The 23,323-nt window shown below is 31.9% G+C and overlaps 1 protein-coding gene across 1 annotated transcript in view; it reads right to left on the bottom strand.

The window, feature by feature from the left end:
• Positions 1–18,643, bottom strand: part of LOC134720615 (conserved oligomeric Golgi complex subunit 4-like) — a 33,964-nt gene extending 15,321 nt beyond the window's left edge. The window contains exons 1-19 of the mRNA XM_063582972.1: positions 18,523–18,643; positions 16,491–16,573; positions 15,962–16,076; positions 15,469–15,570; positions 14,182–14,254; positions 12,567–12,763; positions 11,792–11,948; positions 11,301–11,407; positions 10,657–10,709; positions 9,824–9,920; positions 9,160–9,205; positions 8,501–8,619; positions 8,198–8,283; positions 7,453–7,672; positions 6,979–7,041; positions 6,652–6,708; positions 5,530–5,676; positions 3,027–3,110; positions 2,367–2,468 (exon numbers count right to left, since the gene is read on the bottom strand). Coding sequence (XP_063439042.1) covers positions 2,367–2,468; positions 3,027–3,110; positions 5,530–5,676; positions 6,652–6,708; positions 6,979–7,041; positions 7,453–7,672; positions 8,198–8,283; positions 8,501–8,619; positions 9,160–9,205; positions 9,824–9,920; positions 10,657–10,709; positions 11,301–11,407; positions 11,792–11,948; positions 12,567–12,763; positions 14,182–14,254; positions 15,469–15,570; positions 15,962–16,076; positions 16,491–16,573; positions 18,523–18,633 — 2,019 coding nt within the window. The 5' untranslated portion in view covers positions 18,634–18,643. The remainder of the gene's footprint in view (positions 1–2,366; positions 2,469–3,026; positions 3,111–5,529; positions 5,677–6,651; positions 6,709–6,978; positions 7,042–7,452; positions 7,673–8,197; positions 8,284–8,500; positions 8,620–9,159; positions 9,206–9,823; positions 9,921–10,656; positions 10,710–11,300; positions 11,408–11,791; positions 11,949–12,566; positions 12,764–14,181; positions 14,255–15,468; positions 15,571–15,961; positions 16,077–16,490; positions 16,574–18,522) is intronic.
• Positions 18,644–23,323: the final 4,680 nt, after the last annotated feature.

Here is a 23,323-nt window from a genome sequence, read left to right as displayed (position 1 = left end):
TCTATTAAATGCTGTTTATAGTCCTGCCTTATTAGTAAACTTACTCTATTAAATGCTGTTTATAGTCCTGTCTTATTAGTAAACTTACTCTATTAAATGCTGTTTATAGTCCTGCCTTATTAGTAAACTTACTCTATTAAATGCTGTTTATAGTCCTGCCTTATTAGTAAACTTACTCTATTAAATGCTGTTTATAGTCCAGTCTTATAAGTAAACTTACTCTATTAAATGCTGTTTATAGTCCAGTCTTATAAGTAAACTTACTCTTTTAAATGCTGTTTATAGTCCTGCCTCTTTTAAATGCTGTTTATAGTCCTGCCTTATTAGTAAACTTACTCTATTAAATGCTGTTTATAGTCCTGCCTTATTAGTAAACTTACTCTATTAAATGCTGTTTATAGTCCTGCCTTATTAGTAAACTTACTCTATTAAATGCTGTTTATAGTCCTGTCTTATAAGTAAACTTACTCTATTAAATGCTGTTTATAGTCCTGTCTTATAAGTACACTTACTCTATTAAATGCTGTTTATAGTCCTGTCTTATAAGTAAACTTACTCTTTTAAATGCTGTTTATAGTCCTGTCTTATAAGTAAACTTACTCTATTAAATGCTGTTTATAGTCCAGTCTTATAAGTAAACTTACTCTTTTAAATGCTGTTTATAGTCCTGCCTTATAAGTAAACTTACTCTTTTAAATGCTGTTTATAGTCCTGTCTTATAAGTAAACTTACTCTATTAAATGCTGTTTATAGTCCTGCCTTATAAGTAAACTTACTCTTTTAAATGCTGTTTATAGTCCTGCCTTATAAGTAAACTTACTCTATTAAATGCTGTTTATAGTCCTGCCTTATTAGTAAACTTACTCTATTAAATGCTGTTGATAGTCCTGCCTTATTAGTAAACTTACTCTATTAAATGCTGTTTATAGTTCTGCCTTATTAGTAAACTTACTCTATTAAATGCTGTTTATAGTCCTGTCTTATTAGTAAACTTACTCTATTAAATGCTGTTTATAGTCCTGCCTTATTAGTAAACTTACTCTATTAAATGCTGTTTATAGTCCTGCCTTATTAGTAAACTTACTCTATTAAATGCTGTTTATAGTCCTGTCTTATTAGTAAACTTACTCTATTAAATGCTGTTTATAGTCCTGCCTTATTAGTAAACTTACTCTATTAAATGCTGTTTATAGTCCTGCCTTATTAGTAAACTTACTCTATTAAATGCTGTTTATAGTCCTGCCTTATTAGTTAACTTACTCTATTAAATGCTGTTTATAGTCCTGTCTTATTAGTAAACTTACTCTATTAAATGCTGTTTATAGTCCTGCCTTATTAGTAAACTTACTCTAACTCTATTAAATGCTGTTTATAGTCCTGCCTTATTAGTAATTTTACTCTATTAAATGCTGTTTATAGTCCTGCCTTATTAGTAAACTTACTCTATTAAATGCTGTTTATAGTCCTGTCTTATAAGTAAACTTACTCTATTAAATGCTGTTTATAGTCCTGTCTTATTAGTAAACTTACTCTATTAAATGCTGTTTATAGTCCTGTCTTATAAGTACACTTACTCTATTAAATGCTGTTTATAGTCCTGTCTTATTAGTAAACTTACTCTATTAAATGCTGTTTATAGTCCTGCCTTATTAGTAAACTTACTCTATTAAATGCTGTTTATAGTCCTGTCTTATAAGTAAACTTACTCTATTAAATGCTGTTTATAGTCCTGCCTTATTAGTAAACTTACTCTATTAAATGCTGTTTATAGTCCTGCCTTATTAGTAAACTTACTCTATTAAATGCTGTTTATAGTCCTGCCTTATTAGTAAACTTACTCTATTAAATGCTGTTTATAGTCCTGCCTTATTAGTAAACTTACTCTATTAAATGCTGTTTATAGTCATGTCTTATTAGTATACTTACTCTATTAAATGCTGTTTATAGTCCTGCCTTATTAGTAAACTTACTCTATTAAATGCTGTTTATAGTCCTGCCTTATCAGTAAACTTACTCTATTAAATGCTGTTTATAGTCCTGTCTTATTAGTAAACTTACTCTATTAAATGCTGTTTATAGTCCTGCCTTATTAGTAAACTTACTCTATTAAATGCTGTTTATAGTCCTGCCTTATTAGTAAACTTACTCTATTAAATGCTGTTTATAGTCCTGCCTTATTAGTAAACTTACTCAATTAAATGCTGTTTATAGTCCTGTCTTATTAGTAAACTTACTCTTTTAAATGCTGTTTATAGTCCTGCCTTATTAGTAAACTTACTCTATTAAATGCTGTTTATAGTCCTGTCTTATTAGTAAACTTACTCTATTAAATGCTGTTTATAGTCCTGTCTTATTAGTAAACTTACTCTATTAAATGCTGTTTTCAAAACTGCCTTTTCCATCTGTGATGTAATTTCACTGGTTATTAAGCTGACAAATTTATCATAGTTACCACTTGTCAAAGATTCCTGAAAATAACGAAATCAATCTTTTATTTCAGATGTAAATTCAAATATCATATTTCTCAGGGTATTAGCATTGCGAAAAAACTAAGAGGGAGGCCTGCTGCATGTAAATTACAAGAATTAATTTTGTTTATTCAATATGTAACCTGGGTTATGCTACAATGTATGTCAAAATAGCTTACACCCAAAGGCACTCATTTTCTGATCACTTCTAATATTAGTTTAATATATTCCACTTTTCTGTCATAGTATTTTTATACAAAGTTTAACATTGGAGTATTACAGAATGATTCAATTGTTTCTTTATTGAAATATGCAAGGGGTTTAAAAGTTAAGTTTAAAACCATTCTTTTAACATATGCACAGGGGCAGTTACGTTGAATCAAATTTTACTACGGACTTTTACTGTAGTTTTCTACATTGTAATTGACACACCTTGTAATAGCGGTAGTTAATCAATAGAAAATAGGGGTATGAAAGATAAGTAGCAAAACTAACCATTATATAATAATCCAATCAAAAGCTAACATCTTTATAACAGATGGAAGAAATCTGACTCACCTTAAAAGCTGCCAGCATAGTATCTAACTGTACAATACAGTTTTGAACCCAAGGATCATTGGCTTCAAAATTGGAAAAGTCTTCCTGTAATTCACAAATATGCTTTAAATAACTTGCAATGATTTTTTTTTATGAAATTAAATGGGTAATGTGTACAGATTCATTTGAGACGTGCTTCTCGAAATTCAATTTCTTTATCTTATAACAAGTGGCTTTAATACTCAATAATTCATCGACATGTACTCTGGTTCTTTGATATACTGAACAAACAGTAATTTTTTTGGGGTCAAAATTTCGTGATTTTGTATCTATATAAGATTTCATGGGGATTTAATTTTGTGGTTTCTATTAAATTGAATTGATATTATATGAAGATTAGATACTCGTGGGTTTTTTAATTTCATGGATATATTCTTTCAACGAAACAAATGAAATTAAATCCTTGATGAAAATTTCTGCTTTTACAGTATTAACATTATCGTAGATTTAGATGATTTTATTATTATATACTTGTGTGTTATAAGCGGTAGCCTGTGAATTTAGATCCCTAGTAAATCTCTACAATAGTTTTACCGATATAAATCTACACAATAGTTTTACCGATAAAAATCTAGACAATAGTTTTACCGATAAAAATCTAGACAATAGTTTTACCGATAAAAATCTCTACAATAGTTTTACCGATATAAATCTACACAATAGTTTTACCGATATAAATCTACACAATAGTTTTACCGATATAAATCTACACAATAGTTTTACCGATATAAATCTAGACAATAGTTTTACCGATATAAATCTAGACAATAGTTTTACCGATATAAATCTAGACAATAGTTTTACCGATATATACTGTCACTTACTTCTGTTATATTATGACTGGTAGATAAATAACCATCAGCCAGAGGTTTGACTCGAGGTTTAACAGCATTAGACTAAACTTACTTCTGTGATATTATGACTGGTAGATAAATAACCATCAGCCAGAGGTTTAACTCGAGGTTTAACAGCATTAGACTAAACTTACTTCTGTGATATTATGACTGGTAGATAAATAACCATCAGCCAGAGGTTTGACTCGAGGTTTAACAGCATTAGACTAAACTTACCTCTGTTATATTATGACTGGTAGATAAATAACCATCAGCCAGAGGTTTGACTCGTGGTTTAACAGCATTAGACTAAACTTACTTCTGTGATATTATGACTGGTAGATAAATAACCATCAGCCAGAGGTTTGACTCGAGGTTTAACAGCATTAGACTAAACTTACTTCTGTGATATTATGACTGGTAGATAAATAACCATCAGCCAGAGGTTTGACTCGAGGTTTAACAGCATTAGACTAAACTTACTTCTGTGATATTATGACTGGTAGATAAATAACCATCAGCCAGAGGTTTGACTCGTGGTTTAACAGCATTAGACTAAACTTACTTCTGTGATATTATGACTGGTAGATAAATAACCATCAGCCAGAGGTTTGACTCGAGGTTTAACAGCATTAGACTAAACTTACTTCTGTGATATTATGACTGGTAGATAAATAACCATCAGCCAGAGGTTTGACTCGAGGTTTAACAGCATTAGACTAAACTTACTTCTGTGATATTATGACTGGTAGATAAATAACCATCAGCCAGAGGTTTGACTCGTGGTTTAACAGCATTAGACTAAACTTACTTCTGTGATATTATGACTGGTAGATAAATAACCATCAGCCAGAGGTTTGACTCGTGGTTTAACAGCATTAGACTAAACTTACTTCTGTTATATTATGACTGGTAGATAAATAACCATCAGCCAGAGGTTTGCCTCGAGGTTTAACAGCATTAGACTAAACTTACTTCTGTGATATTATGACTGGTAGATAAATAACCATCAGCCAGAGGTTTGACTCGAGGTTTAACAGCATTAGACTAAACTTACTTCTGTTATATTATGACTGGTAGATAAATAACCATCAGCCAGAGGTTTGACTCGTGGTTTAACAGCATTAGACTAAACTTACTTCTGTTATATTATGACTGGTAGATAAATAACCATCAGCCAGAGGTTTGACTCGTGGTTTAACAGCATTAGACTAAACTTACTTCTGTGATATTATGACTGGTAGATAAATAACCATCAGCCAGAGGTTTGACTCGAGGTTTAACAGCATTAGACTAAACTTACTTCTGTTATATTATGACTGGTAGATAAATAACCATCAGCCAGAGGTTTGACTCGAGGTTTAACAGCATTAGACTAAACTTACTTCTGTGATATTATGACTGGTAGATAAATAACCATCAGCCAGTGGTTTGACTCGTGGTTTGACAGCATTAGACTAAACTTACTTCTGTTATATTATGACTGGTAGATAAATAACCATCAGCCAGAGGTTTGACTCGAGGTTTAACAGCATTAGACTAAACTTACTTCTGTGATATTATGACTGGTAGATAAATAACCATCAGCCAGTGGTTTGACTCGTGGTTTGACAGCATTAGACTAAACTTACTTCTGTTATATTATGACTGGTAGATAAATAACCATCAGCCAGAGGTTTGACTCGAGGTTTAACAGCATTTGACTGTAACTGTGTAAAACCAAACTCTAAAACATCTTTAAATCGGTTGGCTGCAGCACCTAAATCTGATAAACAACTCTGTAAATAAAACAATTATTCTGTAAAATTAAATTGGGTGCATTTTTATACAAGAGTGCACACACTGAAATGTCTCACCTTCTTTACTAATCATTGATATTATGTTTTGATAGTCCTAATTAGTATAAAGCTTTATTACAACTGTCACATAAACGTTACATTAACCAAGATAACTTAACAAAGACCAATGAACCATGAAAATGGGGTCAAGGTCAGATGAACCATGACAAGCTAACATGTACAGCTAACAATGCTTCCATAAAACAAATATAGTTGACCTAATACTTATATTTATATAAAAATAGACCAAAACACAAAAACTTAACACTGAGCAATGAACTGTGAAAATGAGGTCAAGGTCAAATAAAACCTGCGACTAATGAATAAATCATAAAATATTTCCACACGCTAAATATAGTTGACCTATGGCGTAAAGTATTTGATAAGAAGACCAAAAATGAAAAAAATAACTTTGACCACTGAACCATGAAAATGAGGTCAAGGTCAGATGAAATCTGTCCGCTAGACATGTTCACCTTACAATCATTCCATACAATAAATATAGTAGACCTATTGCTTAAAGTATGAGAAAAACAGACCAAAACACAAAAATGTAACTATAACCACTGAACCATGAAAATGAGGTCAAGGTCAGATGACACCTGCCAGTTGGACATGTACTCCTTATATATAATGCTTTTAAGAAGTGAGCTAACACCGCCGTTGCCGCCGCCGGATCACTATCCCTATGTCGAGCTTTCTGCAACAAAAGTTTCAGGCTCGACTAAAACTAAAACAAAAGAAAAAGATGGTTTTCATAGGTTGAATTCTAGTTTATGTGTGGAACATCCTAGAATGTACTTTTAGCAAAATATGTTCATAATAGCTTATGATGGTATTAACATTCACTTCAATATAAATACACTGTCTGTAAATACAGAAAGTATGAAGCAATGGAATTGTTCAAAAGCTTACCTCAAGTTTGGCCTTAGTGTGTTCTGAACTCTGATGAAATGATTTTGAAACTTCTACCTGAAAAAAAATGCAAATTTGTGTAAATAAATGGGTTCATATTTTTATTCAATATATAAACATAGGTTATTGTGTAAGGTTTTGCTCTGTGTCGATACAAAAAATATACTTCTATTGTATATGACCTATGAGGAACTAGATATAATTCTTAGTTTTAGCAGCTAAGTTTCTCTTATTGATACATACTTCACATCTATATCTAAATGTTAATTTTGTTTAACCATTTCTTCCACCTTTATCCTAGTTAGCTTATATTGAATACATACATACCTCAAGCATGGTTTTCAGTGATTGACAATATTCACAGCTGGCTTCTGCATTATTTAATGTGGTCTGAAATAAAGTATAGTATATATTATTATCATAACTGATGCACTTTCATTAAAAACTGTGAGTTGAGATCTACTACACAAGCTGCGTTTCATCTTAAATAACGAGTTTCATTCATGTTGAAATGACTTTAAACAAGCTTTAAGTAGCTTAGATTCATAATTTATGTCTTTTGTCTTTTGGTAATATGCTTTTTTCTGCTTATGACTTTTCCATAAAAAAAAACCAAACATGTGACCAAGGGAAGGCATTTCAAAATTATGGGTTTGTTTGTTTGTAGAGTGAAAGAATAAGAGATTCTCTGAATTGCCTTTATAGATGGCTACAATATAGAAATATATCTACCTTTTATGGAATAATGACTTAATAAAAGATTCACTGTATTTTACCAAATCATTTGGTCAAATTACTTACTAAAAATTGTGTTTTTTGTTTCTCCGTATCTGAACTCTGTAATTTTCCTTGTTGTAAACTAGATTGCACCATGTTATAAGCTACAGATAAGTATTGATCTGACGGAAATCCAACACGTATCCGAGAATGTAACACTTCCCTAAAGTCTTGTTCTAAAACAGTACACGCATGATTTAACATAGCACAAACACCATCTACACTCCCACTAGACAATGATCGCCTGAAATACACAAAGTATAGATTAACATGGCAGATACAACGAAATTAGTTTGTTGTTCACAAGTACCATGATCACAGAAATCTTGAAACTTGTTTCATATCTTCTAGTCATTTGTTTGTATCATGTGTACCGAATATTCTCTCTTAAAAAAGAATCTCCAATGCTCTGCTTTGCTACCTTGATTCAAACAAATATTTTCTCCCTTAACAAATGTAACCACATGTGGAACAGAAACTGCTTACTCTTACAAAACACCAGAGTTCAAATCTAGTTTTTAGTGGGATTAGTCTGGAACAGAGACTACCTTCTTGTCATGAGCACGAGAATTCACACCTGGTTTTTAGCTTTCTTTTTTGTGTTTTGTGGATCTTTCATCAATATTTTATTGTTTGCCATCAAGATGTCATTTTTTGTTTAAACTTATGAGTTTTGAATGTCACCATGGTATTTTCAGCCAGTTTTTTAGTAAAAAAAGTAAAGAAATATGCTTTACCAAATGCATATCTAATAAATTGAATAACTCACCGTGCACATTTTTTAACAATAAAAAAAGAATCATCTACCATACTAGATGTGGGCTGACCTGTATCAAATGAATCCATACTAACAGCCTATAAAGAAAAACATTTATCAACAATAATACTATATGTGGTAATTATATAAATAGTTAATTAAAGGTATTGAAAAGGGCAATTAGCTGTTTAATTTATGTTAACCAATTCCTGCTGAACAAGGCGGGAAAAAGTCAAATCTACAATAAATAGTATCATAATAATAATAATGCTGACTGCATTGTAAAGTTTTATCTAAACTAAAAATATGTTTTACCTTTAATACCATTTCTCTCATAAAATATTCTTCCATCAATATATAGCTGCCTATTAATTCCTGCATTAATCGTTTTAAATCACAGTTATCAAGGAATGTATCTACATCAGTTATTTTTTCTGAAAAATTTGGTAAAAATTCTTAAAACTCATAGATTAACTACAATTTGCTTAAAGTTAAGATTTGTTTGTGCCATGTATTGTTTCAATATTTTTGCATGTTCTTGTTTTGATAAAAGAAAAACAAAGAAATGCTGCATCATAATTTGGTGTCCTTACATTTACTTTAAGTTATTTAGGCTATTTTATAGACATATATAATCCTCTTAGAATTTTTCAGGAACTGTTTTTGATATTTTTGTCAAAGTACCACTTCTATCTCTATGCCTTCAATTTACGCTATTTAGACTCTCATACAGACATATGCTATCCCCTCTGAGAGAAGTTTTCAGGAGGCATTAGATCCATTTCTATCTCTATGCCTTTAATTCATCAATCGATTTGAATATCTAACCTCAGAAACAGTATAATGGTGACACATAACACATTTAGTCTTGTAAATTGGTATTATAAGTCATTCACAGATATCATATTATTTCACAGCTCCCTCAGAATTGCTTGACAACAATGTTGTATTCTCAAAATATAAATAGAACTTACCTTTTGCAATATTCACATCATTTTGAAACCCTGCTTCAATATCATTCTGAAATAAAATGTGTAATTCATATAGTTTTATGGGTATTACATGAGAGATGAAAAAAATGTACACTGAGGATGATAATTTGAATTCTTCATGTAACAGGTGCATTGGACTCAAATCTTAATTGACAATCATCCCACAAAAGTTTGGTTGTTTTCTCTGGGCAATCTGTCTCCTCAAGAAATAATAACTGATGACCATGAAATAGATAAAAGTGCTGACAACACAACACATAAAAATCAATCTTTTCTTATCAATGAAAATACTTACTGGTATATTTGTATTTTTGGTGTTTTTTCGGTTTTCATAATAGTTGAACCACTTTGAAGACCCTACACATTGGATTTTTGCTATTTTAAATCTGTCCTGCATTTGTATGAAATTTTTGCTACTGGATGTTATCACTAAGAAAAACATTTTCTTTATCACATATATTTAGTGGTTTCACCATAATCATACAGAATTTTGAAACTACACAACGGTAAAGATTTTTGAGGAGATTCTTTAAGAGAAGACAAATATTGCCATATTATCTCAGTACATAACAGCATAATCTTCATCCCATATGAAATTTAAAAAAATTGCCAATTATGAAAAATCTCAAATATGCACTAAACTCACTGTGGATCTTCTTTTAATAAATCTCAAATACAATTCAGCTCTCGTATTCAGTAAAACAACTTCTGATAATAAAATATCTAAACCTTTTGGTTCAAATCTGTAATACAAAAGAACATGCCTTAATAGTATACACAAATGATTCATTGACTGAATGTTTACAGCTTAACGGCTAAATCATAATACAAATTATTGATTCTAACGTAGTATTAAGCAAACAAGATTCAAAAGATCAATGACAATTCAATTTTTAAATACTATAAATATACGATTAAGACTTTGTAAAGTTAAAAGATCAAAGTCTTATATATTGACCAATATGAAATAAATCATAGTATAGAGCTGCTCAAACTGCTCTAATGTTTTCTATAATTCTTACACAATTTATCCTTTTCCTGATATGTTTATCATTTTGATTTAATCAAAGTGTGGTTTGTTTGATCTCAGTTCTTCATTGGTTAAAATTTGATTATGACGTAGAATTTTCTTGCTTTCCTCTTTATTTCCTATTGTGACAGCATGAAAAAAGGCAACCATGTCTGATGACGTCACATAGAGAAACATCACATAGAAAGAACACCTCTTTTTGCTGATCATTTGAAAAGAAGGAACAAGTTTGCCTGCATATTGTTTAAAAATCATTAGAGAAACAGATTCCACTACCAAATTTTGTGTAATACGATATTTATTCACTCTCAACAGTTAAATTTCAAATATTCAAAAAGCCTTGCATTTTTAATATCAAAATTTAATTGTCGAGTGGATAAATGTTGTATCACACTCGATGCAGTGGTACAATCTATATCCATCTATCAAGTAAACTGTATTATACCTACTTTTCAGAAGCTGGTTGTTTCTGGAACATTGTTGATTGTTGAACTTGCTGCACCTAAAGTAATGAAATAGACTGTGTTATAAAAGATGACATACATAATAAATTTTTAAGCTCAATGAAAACAAAGAAAGACAACTTCCCTAAATAATTGTGATAGAATAAAGTCACATTTTGATTGTTTGATGTCTCAATGAAACTTTTTTCAGGAATCTTAAGTTATAATTAAGAAACAGCTCTACTATGTATTTTTTGCATAAGTTTAATTCTAAGACAGCTTTTCAAGAAAACTGGAGGACGATAAAATGCCTCAAATTCAGCATTAAATTCTCTAACTCTGAAAAGGCCTTTGTGAAAATTTTTGAAAATTGAAAAGGAGTTTACTCTTAACAATCCCCAAAACAGTATAAATTAGATGCAAAATTATCAAAGCATTCCTGTGGTGGTTTTTGAGGTGTGAAATACTGTCCTTAATCAGGCAGTTAAAGTCCCATAACTCTGGCATGACACATTGGAAAGTTTTCAAAATCATCAGGCAGCTGATCATGTCTGACCAATCCAAACAATACGTAATATTAAAATGGACAGATGCAACAGTGTAAACTGACCAAACTGACCAGTACATTTTTCTTTATTAATACTACCTACCACATGATCAAAATTTCTTTTTGTTTTAAACTGTTGTAAAATTTGTCTTGATTGTCGATCACATTCAACTTGTAATATTTTTAATAAGGTAAAAAGTCTTCCAGCACCTAAAAATATATCAATAACAAATACATTGTAAGAATTAGTATATCTATGCATTACATGATACTTATTTCATTGTGGTCATGATTTTAGTCATCTTTTAGAAATGTGCTATATAACTAAAACAAACCAATAGTTTTCATTCAAATAGGAATGGTATCAAAATTTAGCATTTTTTATTAACATCAAATAGTAGTGGAAGGTAGAGTAAATACCTTCCCACTTTTATTCCCAAAGTTCTATAAATATTTCTTATAGTTAATCTTAAAGGGGTTCTTGTTGTAAAACCAATCTCACAAATAGCCAACAAAAAAATATGAGGTTTATTTCAACTTTTATTGACCTAAAATATTTTTGTTATTTTGTCACGATATTCACAGTATACATACCATAATATGTTTCTATAATAGGCTGTCGGACTTCTACAACTTTAGCTATATGTTCAAACAGATGTGTTGCTAAATCTGCATACATAACATTGGCTCTTTTATCTTCAGAACCCATTGCTTCTGCTAATCTCATACTTTTATCTGCAGTGTCTGAAAGCTTAAACAAATAATTTCCAACATAAGAAACTGTCTTAAGTATGCAATACTTAAAACTTAAAAAGTTAAAAGCATTTTCAAATTTGATTGCAGTTCCATTATTATAAAAAGAATGTATACAATACTGTGCTTGGATGCGTTTTTGTGCTAGGAATAACCCACTTGTATTGTTGCTTTAATTATTGCAATTTTTTACTACCGGGTAATGCCAAAAAAAATGTCAGATAAATTATTTCGATTTCAGGAAAATCTGCATATACGAGCATAGATCTGAATAAGGTATTTGACAGATCTGAAAAAACTCATACCTGTCAATATGCTGACCAACTATGAAATAATTCAGTCTAGTTGTATTCGAAAAATGAGAGACAAAATTATTTCTGTTCATTCAACACATTGATCAATTCAAAGAATAGGTAAAAAAAAAGTAGGTGTATGAGAAATCTGAAATTGTTTCAAGTTTAATATCGCATTCTAGATATTGATGTTTTAAAGAAGCAGAGAATTAACAAATGTTGATTCAAGACAATAGAAATTCCATGTGACACAAAAACTTCACTGTCATGTGACACAAAAACTTCATTGTCATGTGACACAATAAAGATGTATATAATTTTACCTGTGAAGATAAATATTTGCCAAATTTAGTTAGTCCTTCATCATAGAGCCCTAACAAGGGGAATATTTTGAAAAATCGTTCTACTGATGCACTATCTCCTGAATGAACTGCTGCATCAAACTTGGAATTAACAATGGATTTCAGTTTGTTTTCAGCTTCATGTAATAGTTTAAATGAGTTGTCAAGTGTGTCACTGCCTGAAACATATAAAACATCAACTGTTTAGGAAATTCAGTACAAAGAAACAAAATAATTGTTATAAAGTCATTCAAGCTAATTTCCTAGTGCATGTTTAGTAAGACTTTGGTCAGCTTGCTTGCATTGTTTGTATGTTGTACAATTGTGATGGAAATAAAATTCAATCATTTTGAGATATAAAATATACAGTATACAGGTTAAAATATGCTTTTTATAGCTGTCGATGCGGTATGGGCTTTGCTCATTGTTGAAGGTCGTGTGGTGACCTATAGTTGTTAATGTCTGTGTCATTTTGGTCTCTTGTGGACAGTTGTCTCATATGCAATCATACCACATCTTCTTTTTTAAGTTGTCTATATTGTTTGCAATGAACAAAATCTTAATTTCAATGCTTCAGCTAACACTTGTACTACCAAGCAAGGAAGCCAACCAAAGTCTTACTCTACAAGCTTTAGGGAATTAGCTTTTAAAGAATAAATTACAAAACAAAGTTAACAAAGCTTGATTAGCGTATGATGCATTATAAAATCCATATTTAATTTTAACATGGTGGTTAAATAACTATCTTTTTTATCATCCTGTTTTAGTGGAACTTAATTTAGAATATTTTAATTCCCCAATTCCACATAAAATGGATGTAAGCTTATAATTCATATGCTAGAAACAGTTGTCTTTCTTTTTATAAAACCATTTGTAATGTTGCATGAACTAAAATCACTGACTGTGTAAGACCCTAATGGGTAGTCATGGTTGTTAAATCCCCTTCATATTTGAACTGGAACTGCTTACCCTTCCAGAGCCTTGAGATCATACGCAGTATTGGGTGGAGTCTATTATGCTCAGTCTTTTTGAGAAGTATCTGCTTACCCTTCCAGAGCCTTGAGATCATACGCAGTATTGGGTGGAGTCTATGATGCTCAGTCTTTTTGAGCAGGATCTGCCTACCCTTCCAGAGCCTTTAGACCAGTATTGGATGTGAGTCTATGATGCTCAGTCTTTTTGAGCAGGATCTGTTTACCCTTCCAGAGCCTTGAGATCGTACGCAGTATTGGGTGGAGTCTATTATGCTCAGTCTTTTTGAGAAGGATCTGCTTACCCTTCCAGAGCCTTGAGATCATACGCAGTATTGGGTGGAGTCTATGATGCTCAGTCTTTTTGAGCAGGATCTGCTTACCCTTCCAGGAGCCTTGAGATCATACCCAGTATTGGGTGGAGTCTATGATGCTCAGTGTTTAGTTTTTTTCTAGGTATATTTTTATTGTGCTGTTGAACATGCCGAATCATGATGAATCATTATGAATCATATTTTTTGTTCTCCTTTTTTGTCATTGTGTTGCTGTAACTGTCACTCAAGCCCTCATAAAAGTCTCATTTCTCCCTACATGATATTCTATTGTTGTTATCATTATAATCTTACTTTCACCAGTTGTAAGGGACATTCTCAGTACGTTCTCATCTAAATTCCTAAATCTGTGGACATGACTAGCAGCCTGAAAAGATAATAAACAGTCAAATTGTACATGTATGATGCTGCAATAATGCTCAGAATTATAAGTGTTTCAATGTAAATGAGCGGTTGGAATGCAAACTTTTACAGCTGATTGCCTACTGCTTGCAAAGTAAAACTTTGGTTGTCTTCCTTGCTTTGTTTGTATAATTGTTTATACAAGCTTTGTAAATAAGATTTACATCTTTAAACAATTTATATAGGCAAAGTTTAATCTGTATATATCTGATATCATATTTGAATTTAATTGGGTGTTATCCTAATGATTGTACAATATACAAACAAAGCAAGTAAACTAACCTAAGTTTTGTTCTACATGCATTAGGAGATTAGCTACAAATGACCTGACACCTGCCATTAAAGCAGTCTTTAGGTTCAGTTTTAGGTTTATGAGTTAGGCTAGTAAGATGTGAAGAATAAACCTTGATGATGTTTTAAAATGTGTTGCCAATCTTTTTGAATGGTTGGATACCTTTCTAACAGTTAAATAAAATAAATCAGATTATTTTCTTTTTCGTTTTCAAGTATGAACATTGGAATAACACCTTTCTGCTCATTCAGGAAGAGCTGATTTAATTTTTACTGTATCCATGTACCTTCTTAAATACCAAGATTGCGAAGAATTGGTTGTAAAATTAATAATTATTTTTTTCAGACTACATGTACACAGGACTAAAGATGACTGCAATATTTAAATACCATGAATGCCAATATATAAATGTAATGTTAATGACTGAACTTTATTTATCATAGGACTGTGATAACATACATATGTATACATGATATAAGCCAGGACTTTTATAACATACATTTGTATACATGATATAAGCCAGGACTTTGTATAAAAAACATTGTATTCTCAGACTAAAAGTTTTTCTTTGTCAAGGTAATTTCCCAAACAATCAGGATTATAAACTACTTTGCTTTTTTCACCTTCCCTTCATATATACAATTAAATATTCCTATGGTTAAGCCAGGAATATGAAAATTGTTATCAAATAGTTTTTTATGTATGTTGGTGTTTTTGTTGTTGCACTCAGTGTTCCTGTTGTTCCTTTGTTTCCCTCTTATAATTGATGTGTTTCCCTAGGTTTTAGTTTGTAACCAGGATCTCTCGATTTATGATATTTAATCACTGTTATACTAATTTTGCTTTTATCTATCATAAATATTTCTAATTTTAGTTAAAACTAAAACCTTTTCATAATCTTCATTCTGTAAGGCTGTCTGCACACCATCTGTACAAAATTTCAGATCTAAAATATCTTCCACTCTAGAAATACATGATGTTACTTGACTCTAAAATAAACAAATACACAAATTTTCATCAAAATTTTAAAGTGTTATCTTATTATAAAGTTTAGAATAAGCTACATAGAGGACATGTATTGAATGCTCTCATGATTTCCTAACGCAAATATGTGGAATGATAGGTTTATTTAAGGTGTACAAATCCAAGTATAAAGAAATTGGTTTCTTAATTTGAGAACCCTAAACATATATATTTTCTGGGTCTTTTTTTTTTAACTGGTTTTACTCATTATCTTATCTTTGCCAGATCTAGTTGCCTGACTGCACTAGTGACATTTTGTTTACCGTAGTCAGATCAAGACGCATGACTTTACTACCTACATCTTGTTTACCTTTGTCAGATCCATTTGCCTGACTCTACTATTTAAGTTTCATTTACCTTTGCAAGATCCAGCTGCCTGACTTTACTACTGACATTCTCAGCAAGTGTTGAGGTAAATGCCACCATATTTGATAAATTCTTTGAATCTGTTTCTAGTATCTGAATATTTGGACTGAAAAAAGCAAAAAAACAAAATCTTTCAATCTTAGTTACAGTTATTTTGATAACGTGTTTGCTTTGAAGAATGTTTTATTTTAAAATAATTGAGGACAGATAAATAAAAAATGGAATTACCACAGTACAAAATATTATAAATTTTCAATGGTGCTTAATGCAGTTAATTTTGAAACAGCATTTTTTGAAAATATTTCTAATAGAATCAGATTATAATCAGACACCCTTTTTTTTAAAGTGAGTTTGATAACAGAGTTGCATTCTCATTCACTCCTAAAATTGTTACATCTGTTTTACCACAGTTGAAAAAACAATTACCATGATTACATGTATAATTTATTGTTATTTCAAACAATTTTTTGGTTTCCCCAACTGTAAATTAATACTCATTGAGATACTTTTTTGTACTTACATAACTTTATGCATGTTGCCCATTTTGTTCTCTAATCTACCTTGATTTTCTATGAGCTTTTCCAAATCGGCATTAATAGTTACCTGAAAGATTTAATAAAGAAATATGCTTAGCTAAAGTGTAATACTTTTGAATTATTCTAACTGAATGAGTGAGAGTTGATGGACACTCCTAATACACCAGTTCTGGAATACAGTGGTTAGTAATGTTAGTTGAATTTGACATGTGACTTCCATGACCATGTGACTTCCATCACCATGTAAATAAAATGAAGGCATCATCTCTTCAACCACATGTTGAGTGAAGGGGTGAAAAAGATTGATTTATACTGCACAAAATATTTGAAAAATTAAAATCAAATAAATCGGTCACCCTCTCTTACCATTCTTATACGGTTCAGGAATTAAGAATTACATACTTACTGAACATAAATTTGTTTCTAAACAACCTTGCAAAATGTCCATGATGACGATTCTTCAAGTGCTTGAAACCTTAATAGAGCAAGGATACAGGAGCCCCTTCTATCTGGTAAATGAAGTCATATGAAGGTATGCAAAATTGACAATATTTTCCAGTGAAAGACAAAATTCATGAAATGGAATTTTTGGATTCATGGTGATGTGTAGCTTACGACCCGTCACTTAGGTATTTACAACAATATTTACAAGGATAATCCCTATCCCAACCAATAAGTCATTTCTGGAATCATGTCTTTCACCAGAAAAAGTTGCAAATTTCCAATGCCTTTATCAAGTCATTTACCAGATAGAAGATATGCTTGTATCCCTGCTTTGTATGGGTCAACTTTGAAATGGGAAAAGCTACCATAAGGATATATGTGTAACCGTAGAGCACATATCTACTCTACAAGTTCATATCCTCACCACTTGGATTCGTACCTGGTCGTCTGAGTGACAGTCAGTGCGTCAACTCACTGAGCCAAAGAATCTACAGTGATATTGTTGGGTTTCTTTCAAAACTGCCTCTACCCTTTTTTATTGGGAAAATATGCGTCATTTTGATCAAATTGGGAAATTTAAAATAAACCATGAATTTGACTGAAACTTCAATTTACAGACCCATTTTCAAGAGTCAAACCCTGCTTTAAAAAAAGACCCCATTTTGTCAATGATGATACATAAATAGACCCTCAAATGTGCAGATAAAGTCACTTTAGGCAAGAAAATTGTTGAAATGAGTGTTTTTCCGTTTGTATTCATGCACAATTACTACTGAGACTGCACTGTTTGGGAAAAAAATTTGTCTTTTTGGGAATAATTTTAAGCCATTTTTTTCAAATTGGGATTCTTCTCCAGGGGAAAAAGCCTGTATTTGCCACTAATTTAAGGCAGACAATATCACTGATCTATTCCCTAGCTCATTTGATTAAGAGTCATAAGACTGGCTTTATATGTTCTATCTGTACTGAAGGGAAGCAACCCTGCTACACTATTTCCCCACCACAAGAGTCATCATATCTTTATATATGACTCTAAACAACACAAACCCTGGCTATACTCCAGATAGCCATCTTGGATTTTTTAGTTGGGCGTCGAATGTAACAGGAGGGCATGTATCTACTCTACAGACTACAACATGTACAAATTCATATCGTCACCACTGAGAATCCAACCCTGGTCGTCTGAGTGACAGTCAGTGCCTTAACCCTTCGAGCCAAAGATTAGATTCCCTAGCTCAGTTGATTAAGACTAGCTTTATATGTTCTACCTGTACTGAGGGGAAGCAACCCCGCTACATATGTAAAAAATAATGTAGCCATCTGTACTTATTTAGCTCAGTCAGACAAAGTGAAAGAAAGAAAATAATATTGGATAACTGGAGATAATTAGGGAAGATCTTCTTAAGCTCATTCGGTTAGAGTGTTGCCTTGTAATTAGGATCTCTAGATTAAGGGTACCATCCAAGTTTTTTTTCATAATATTATGGTTGAGCCGGTTCGACTCTTTCGTTTATTTCTGCACTGTGCGTCAATGTTTCTGATTGTGATTTGAATGCTGTGATATAAAACTACCTCTTCGTCGCAAAATTTATCGAATGCAGCCTTTATGCTGTCAATATCTGTCAGATTTTCAACCGTATCCAACGAGGATACGGACGTGGCATCGGTCCTGGACGCCGCCATGTTGAAAATATTCAAGATATCACTAAAAACCAAACAAATAATTGAAAATAATCTACAACAATCACGGACACCACTATTGAAAGTAGAAACCCGTGTATTCAAAAACACTAAAAACTCTCTTTATGTGAATTGAGACGTACAAATATATGCTATAGGGTATTATCCATTTTTCTGGGAGAGGGCTGTATAACATTACATGTCATCGCATGATGTAACATGTGACATAATGAATATTCAGTTTTACAAGGATTTGTATAATTCTAACTATACAAATCCTTGAGTTTTAAAAGTTATTCTTTGGTGAAAAAAAAAAATTTTATGCCTGAAAAATTCAGAATCAATAATTTTCAGCAAATAGTGAAAAAAATGTCGGAAAATATTATCTCCCCTGGTCGACAAAATAATATCGTTTTTGGTGAATGAATATTCAATACAAGTTTACTTTAATTATATCAGTTTGAAAATGATTAATTGTTTTAAGCAATAACAATTCCACGAAAAAATGTAAGGAAACTTTTAGTTTTATCATAATGTTTGCAACTTTTAATACATGTAATACCAATTTACTCAAATTACTAATACTTAGAAGCACATAACTTGTAAATACATACCATTTATTGCTGTTTAAGAACGTTAAACACACAACTTCAACTTATTAAAAGAGGATTATTATTCTTATAATACTAGGTTAACATGCAACCACAAGCTCATCTATAGAGAACTCTAAAAAAACTGGCTCCTTAATAATATACTGTACTCCATAGAGATACAGATTTTTTTACTGAACAACTACTGCAAATACTACAACAAAATATTTGAAAATTCCTGGATTGATTTAGTCAGTCATTATTTAGCAAGTCAGAAGCAATCCAAAGTCAGACATCTCTAGTCGACCGACTAGGTAGCTGGCATGTGACTTAAGTTTCGAAGGAATGTATTAATTCGACCGACTAGGTAGCTGGCATGTGACTTAAGTTTCGAAGGAATGTATTAATTCGACCGACTAGGTAGCTGGCATGTGACTTAAGTTTCGAAGGAATGTATTAATTCGACCGACTAGGTAGCTGGCATGTGACTTAAGTTTCGAAGGAATGTATTAATTCGACCGACTAGGTAGCTGGCATGTGACTTAAGTTTCGAAGGAATGTATTTAGGTCATATAATACATCCACATACACATGTAGAACCCTTACACAAGTAACACATTTATTCTAACAAAGTGGAATGCACCCTCAACCCTCCCCTCCAAAAAATGCACTATAGAAAATCCTAGACCATCCACTGATATGCACTCCTGTATCACCTTTTATTCGTATTGAAATTAGGTTTCAGGTCATTGATTCCGCTTCATTTTACAAATTCTTCAATCAATTAATGAGATCTATAGAGAATAGTCAATTCTATATCATTTATCATGTAATTCCAATTATTTGACTTTTTGATATTCCTTTACACTGTATAGTTACCTCCCTTTGCACATTTAAAATCTTTAAATGCATTATAATCGTGATTTTTTTTCTATATACAAGGAAAGCAGTGGCTACTACTTCTTTAAAAAAAGAAAGCACTGGCTCCTACTTCTATTTACAAAGAAAACATTTGTTTCTAATTCTTTATATAAAGAAAGCATTGACTTTTACTTCTTTAAACAAAGGAAGCATTGGCTTCTACTTCTATATACAAAGAAAGCACTGACTTCTACTTTGTAACAAGAAAGCACTGGCTTCTACCTCTATACACAAAGAAATCATTGCCTTCTACCTCTATACACAAAGAAATCATTGCCTTCTACTTCTATACACAAAGAAAGCACTGGCTTCTACTTTGTAACAAGAAATCACTGGCTACTACTTCTATGTATAAAGAAAGCACTGGCTACTACTTCTATATACAAAGAAAGCATTGCCTTCTACTTCTATATACAAAGAAAGCACGGACTTCTACTTTATAACAAGAAAGAACTGGCTACTACTTCTATACACAAAGAAAGCACTAGCTTCTTCTTCTATATACAAAGAAAGCACTGACTTCTACTTTATAACAAGAAAGCACTGGCTACTACTTCTATATACAAAGAAAGCACTGACTTCTACTTCTATACACAAAGAAAGCACTGGCTTCTTCTTTATAACAAGAAAGCACTGAATACTTCTTCTATGTATAAAGAAAGCACTGACTTCTACTTCTATGTATGAAGAAAGCACTGGCTTCTGCTTATATATACAAAGAAAGCATTGCCTACTACTGCTATATACAAAGAAAGCACTGACTTCTACTTCTATATACAAAGAAAGCACCTGCATATACTTCGATATTTAATGTAAGCACATGCCTCCTTTTCTATATACATGTAGAAAGAAAGCAGTGGCTTGTACTTCTATATCAAAAGAAAGCACTGACTTCTACTTCTATATACAAAGAAAGCACTGGCATCTACTTCTTTATACAAAGAAAGCACTGGCATCTACTTCTATATACAAAGAAAGAACTGGCTTCTACTTCTATATACAAAGAAAGAATTAGCTTCTTTTTCTATATACAAAGAAAGCACTGGCTTCTACTTATATTAACAAAAAAAGCACTGACTTCTTCTATATAAAAAGAATGCACTGGCTTCTACTTCTATATACAAAGAAAGCACTGGCTTCTACTTCTATATACAAAAAAGCACTGCCTACTTCTTCTATTAAAAAGAAATCACTGGCTTCTTCTTCTATATACAAAGAAAGCACTGGCTTCTTCCTCTATCTACAAAGAAAGCGCTGGCTTCTTTTTCTATATACAAAGAAAGCACTGGCCTCTTTTTCTATATATTAAGAAAGCACTGGCTTCTTCTTCCATATACAAAGAAAGCACTGGCTTCTGCCTGTATATACAAAGAAATCACTGACTTCTACTTCTATATACAAAGAAAACACTAACTTCTACTTCTATATACAAAGAAAGCACTGGCTTCTACTTCTATATACAAAGAAAGCACTGGCTACTACTCCCGTATACAAAGAAAGCACTGGTTTTTACTTGTATATACTAAGAAAGCACTTTCTTCTTCTTCTACATAAAAAGAAAGCACTGGCTTCTTTTTCCATATATATAGAAAGCACTGGATTCTTTTTCTATATACAAAGAAAGCACTGGCTTCTGCCTGTATATACAAAGAAAGTACTGGCTTATTCTTTTGTATACAAAGAAAGCACTGGCGTCTTTTTCTATATACAAAGAAAGCACTGGCTTCTCCCTCTATATACAAAGAAAGCACTGGCTACTACTTCCGTATACAAAGAAAGCACTGGTTTTTACTTGTATATACTAAGAAAGCACTGGCTTCTTTTTCCATATATATAGAAAGCACTGGATTCTTTTTCTATATACAAAGAAAGCACTGGCTTCTGCCTGTATATACAAAGAAAGTACTGGCTTATTCCCCTGTATACAAAGAAAGCACTGGCGTCTTCTTCTATATACAAAGAAAGCACTGGCTTCTCCTTCTATATACAAAGAAAGCACTGGCTACTACTTCCATATACAAAGACAGCACTGGGTTCTACTTGTATATACTAAGAAAGCACTTTCTTCTTCTTCTATATAAAAAGAAAGCACAGGCATCTACTTCTATATTCAAAGAAAGCACTGGCTTCTTCTTCTATATACAAAGAAAGCACTGGCTCCTCCTTCTATATACAAAGCAAACACTGGCTTCTACTTCTATATACAAAGAAAGCACTGGCTATACTTCTATATACAAAGAAAACACTGGCTGCTAATTTTATATATAAAGAAAGCACTGGCTTCTACTTCTTTATATATAGAAAGCACTGGCTAATACTTATATATACAAAGAAAGCACTGGCTTCTTCTCCTTTAAACAAAGAAAGGACTGGCTTCTACTTCTATATACAAAGAAAGGACTGGCTTTTACTTGTTTATTTAAAGAAAGCTCTGTCTTCTACTTCTATATACAAAGAAAGCACTGGCTTCTACTTCTATATACAAAGAAATCACTGGCTGTTACTTTTATATACAAAGAAAGCACTGGCTACTACTTCATATACAAAGAAAGCACTGGTTACTACTTCATATACAAAGAAAGCATTGGCTTCTACTTCTATATACAAAGAAAGCATTGGCTTCTTCTTCGATATACAAAGAAAGCACTTGCTTCTACTTCTTTAAACAAAGAAAGCACTGGCTTCTACTTCTATATACAAAGAAAGCATTGGCTTTTACTTCGATATTCAAAGAAAGCACTGGCTGCTTCTTCTTTATACAAAGAAGGCACTAGCTTCTACTTCTTTAAACACAGAAAGCACTGGTTTCTACTTCAATATACAAAGAAAGCACTAGCTACTACTTCTTTATACAAAGAAAGCACTGGCTACAACTTCAAAATACAAAGAAAGCACTGGCTTGTACTTCTATATGCAAAGAAAGCATTGGCTTCTACTTCGATATTCAAAGAAAGCACTGGCTACTTCTTCTATATATAAAGAAAGCACTGGCTACTACTTCTATATTTAAATAAAGCACTGGCTTCTACTTCTATATACAAAGAAAGCATTGGCTACTACTTTTATAAACAAAGAAAGAACTGGCTTTTATTTATATATACAAAGCAAACACTGGCTTCTACTTCAATATACAAAGAAAACACTCGCTTTTAATTCTATATACAAAGAAAGCACTGGCTTCT

Source organism: Mytilus trossulus, chromosome 6 (assembly GCF_036588685.1).
Source record: "Mytilus trossulus isolate FHL-02 chromosome 6, PNRI_Mtr1.1.1.hap1, whole genome shotgun sequence".
NCBI classification, from domain to species: domain Eukaryota; kingdom Metazoa; phylum Mollusca; class Bivalvia; order Mytilida; family Mytilidae; genus Mytilus; species Mytilus trossulus.
Note: the sequence above shows the minus strand (reverse complement) of the source record. Positions and strands in the feature narration are given on the sequence as shown.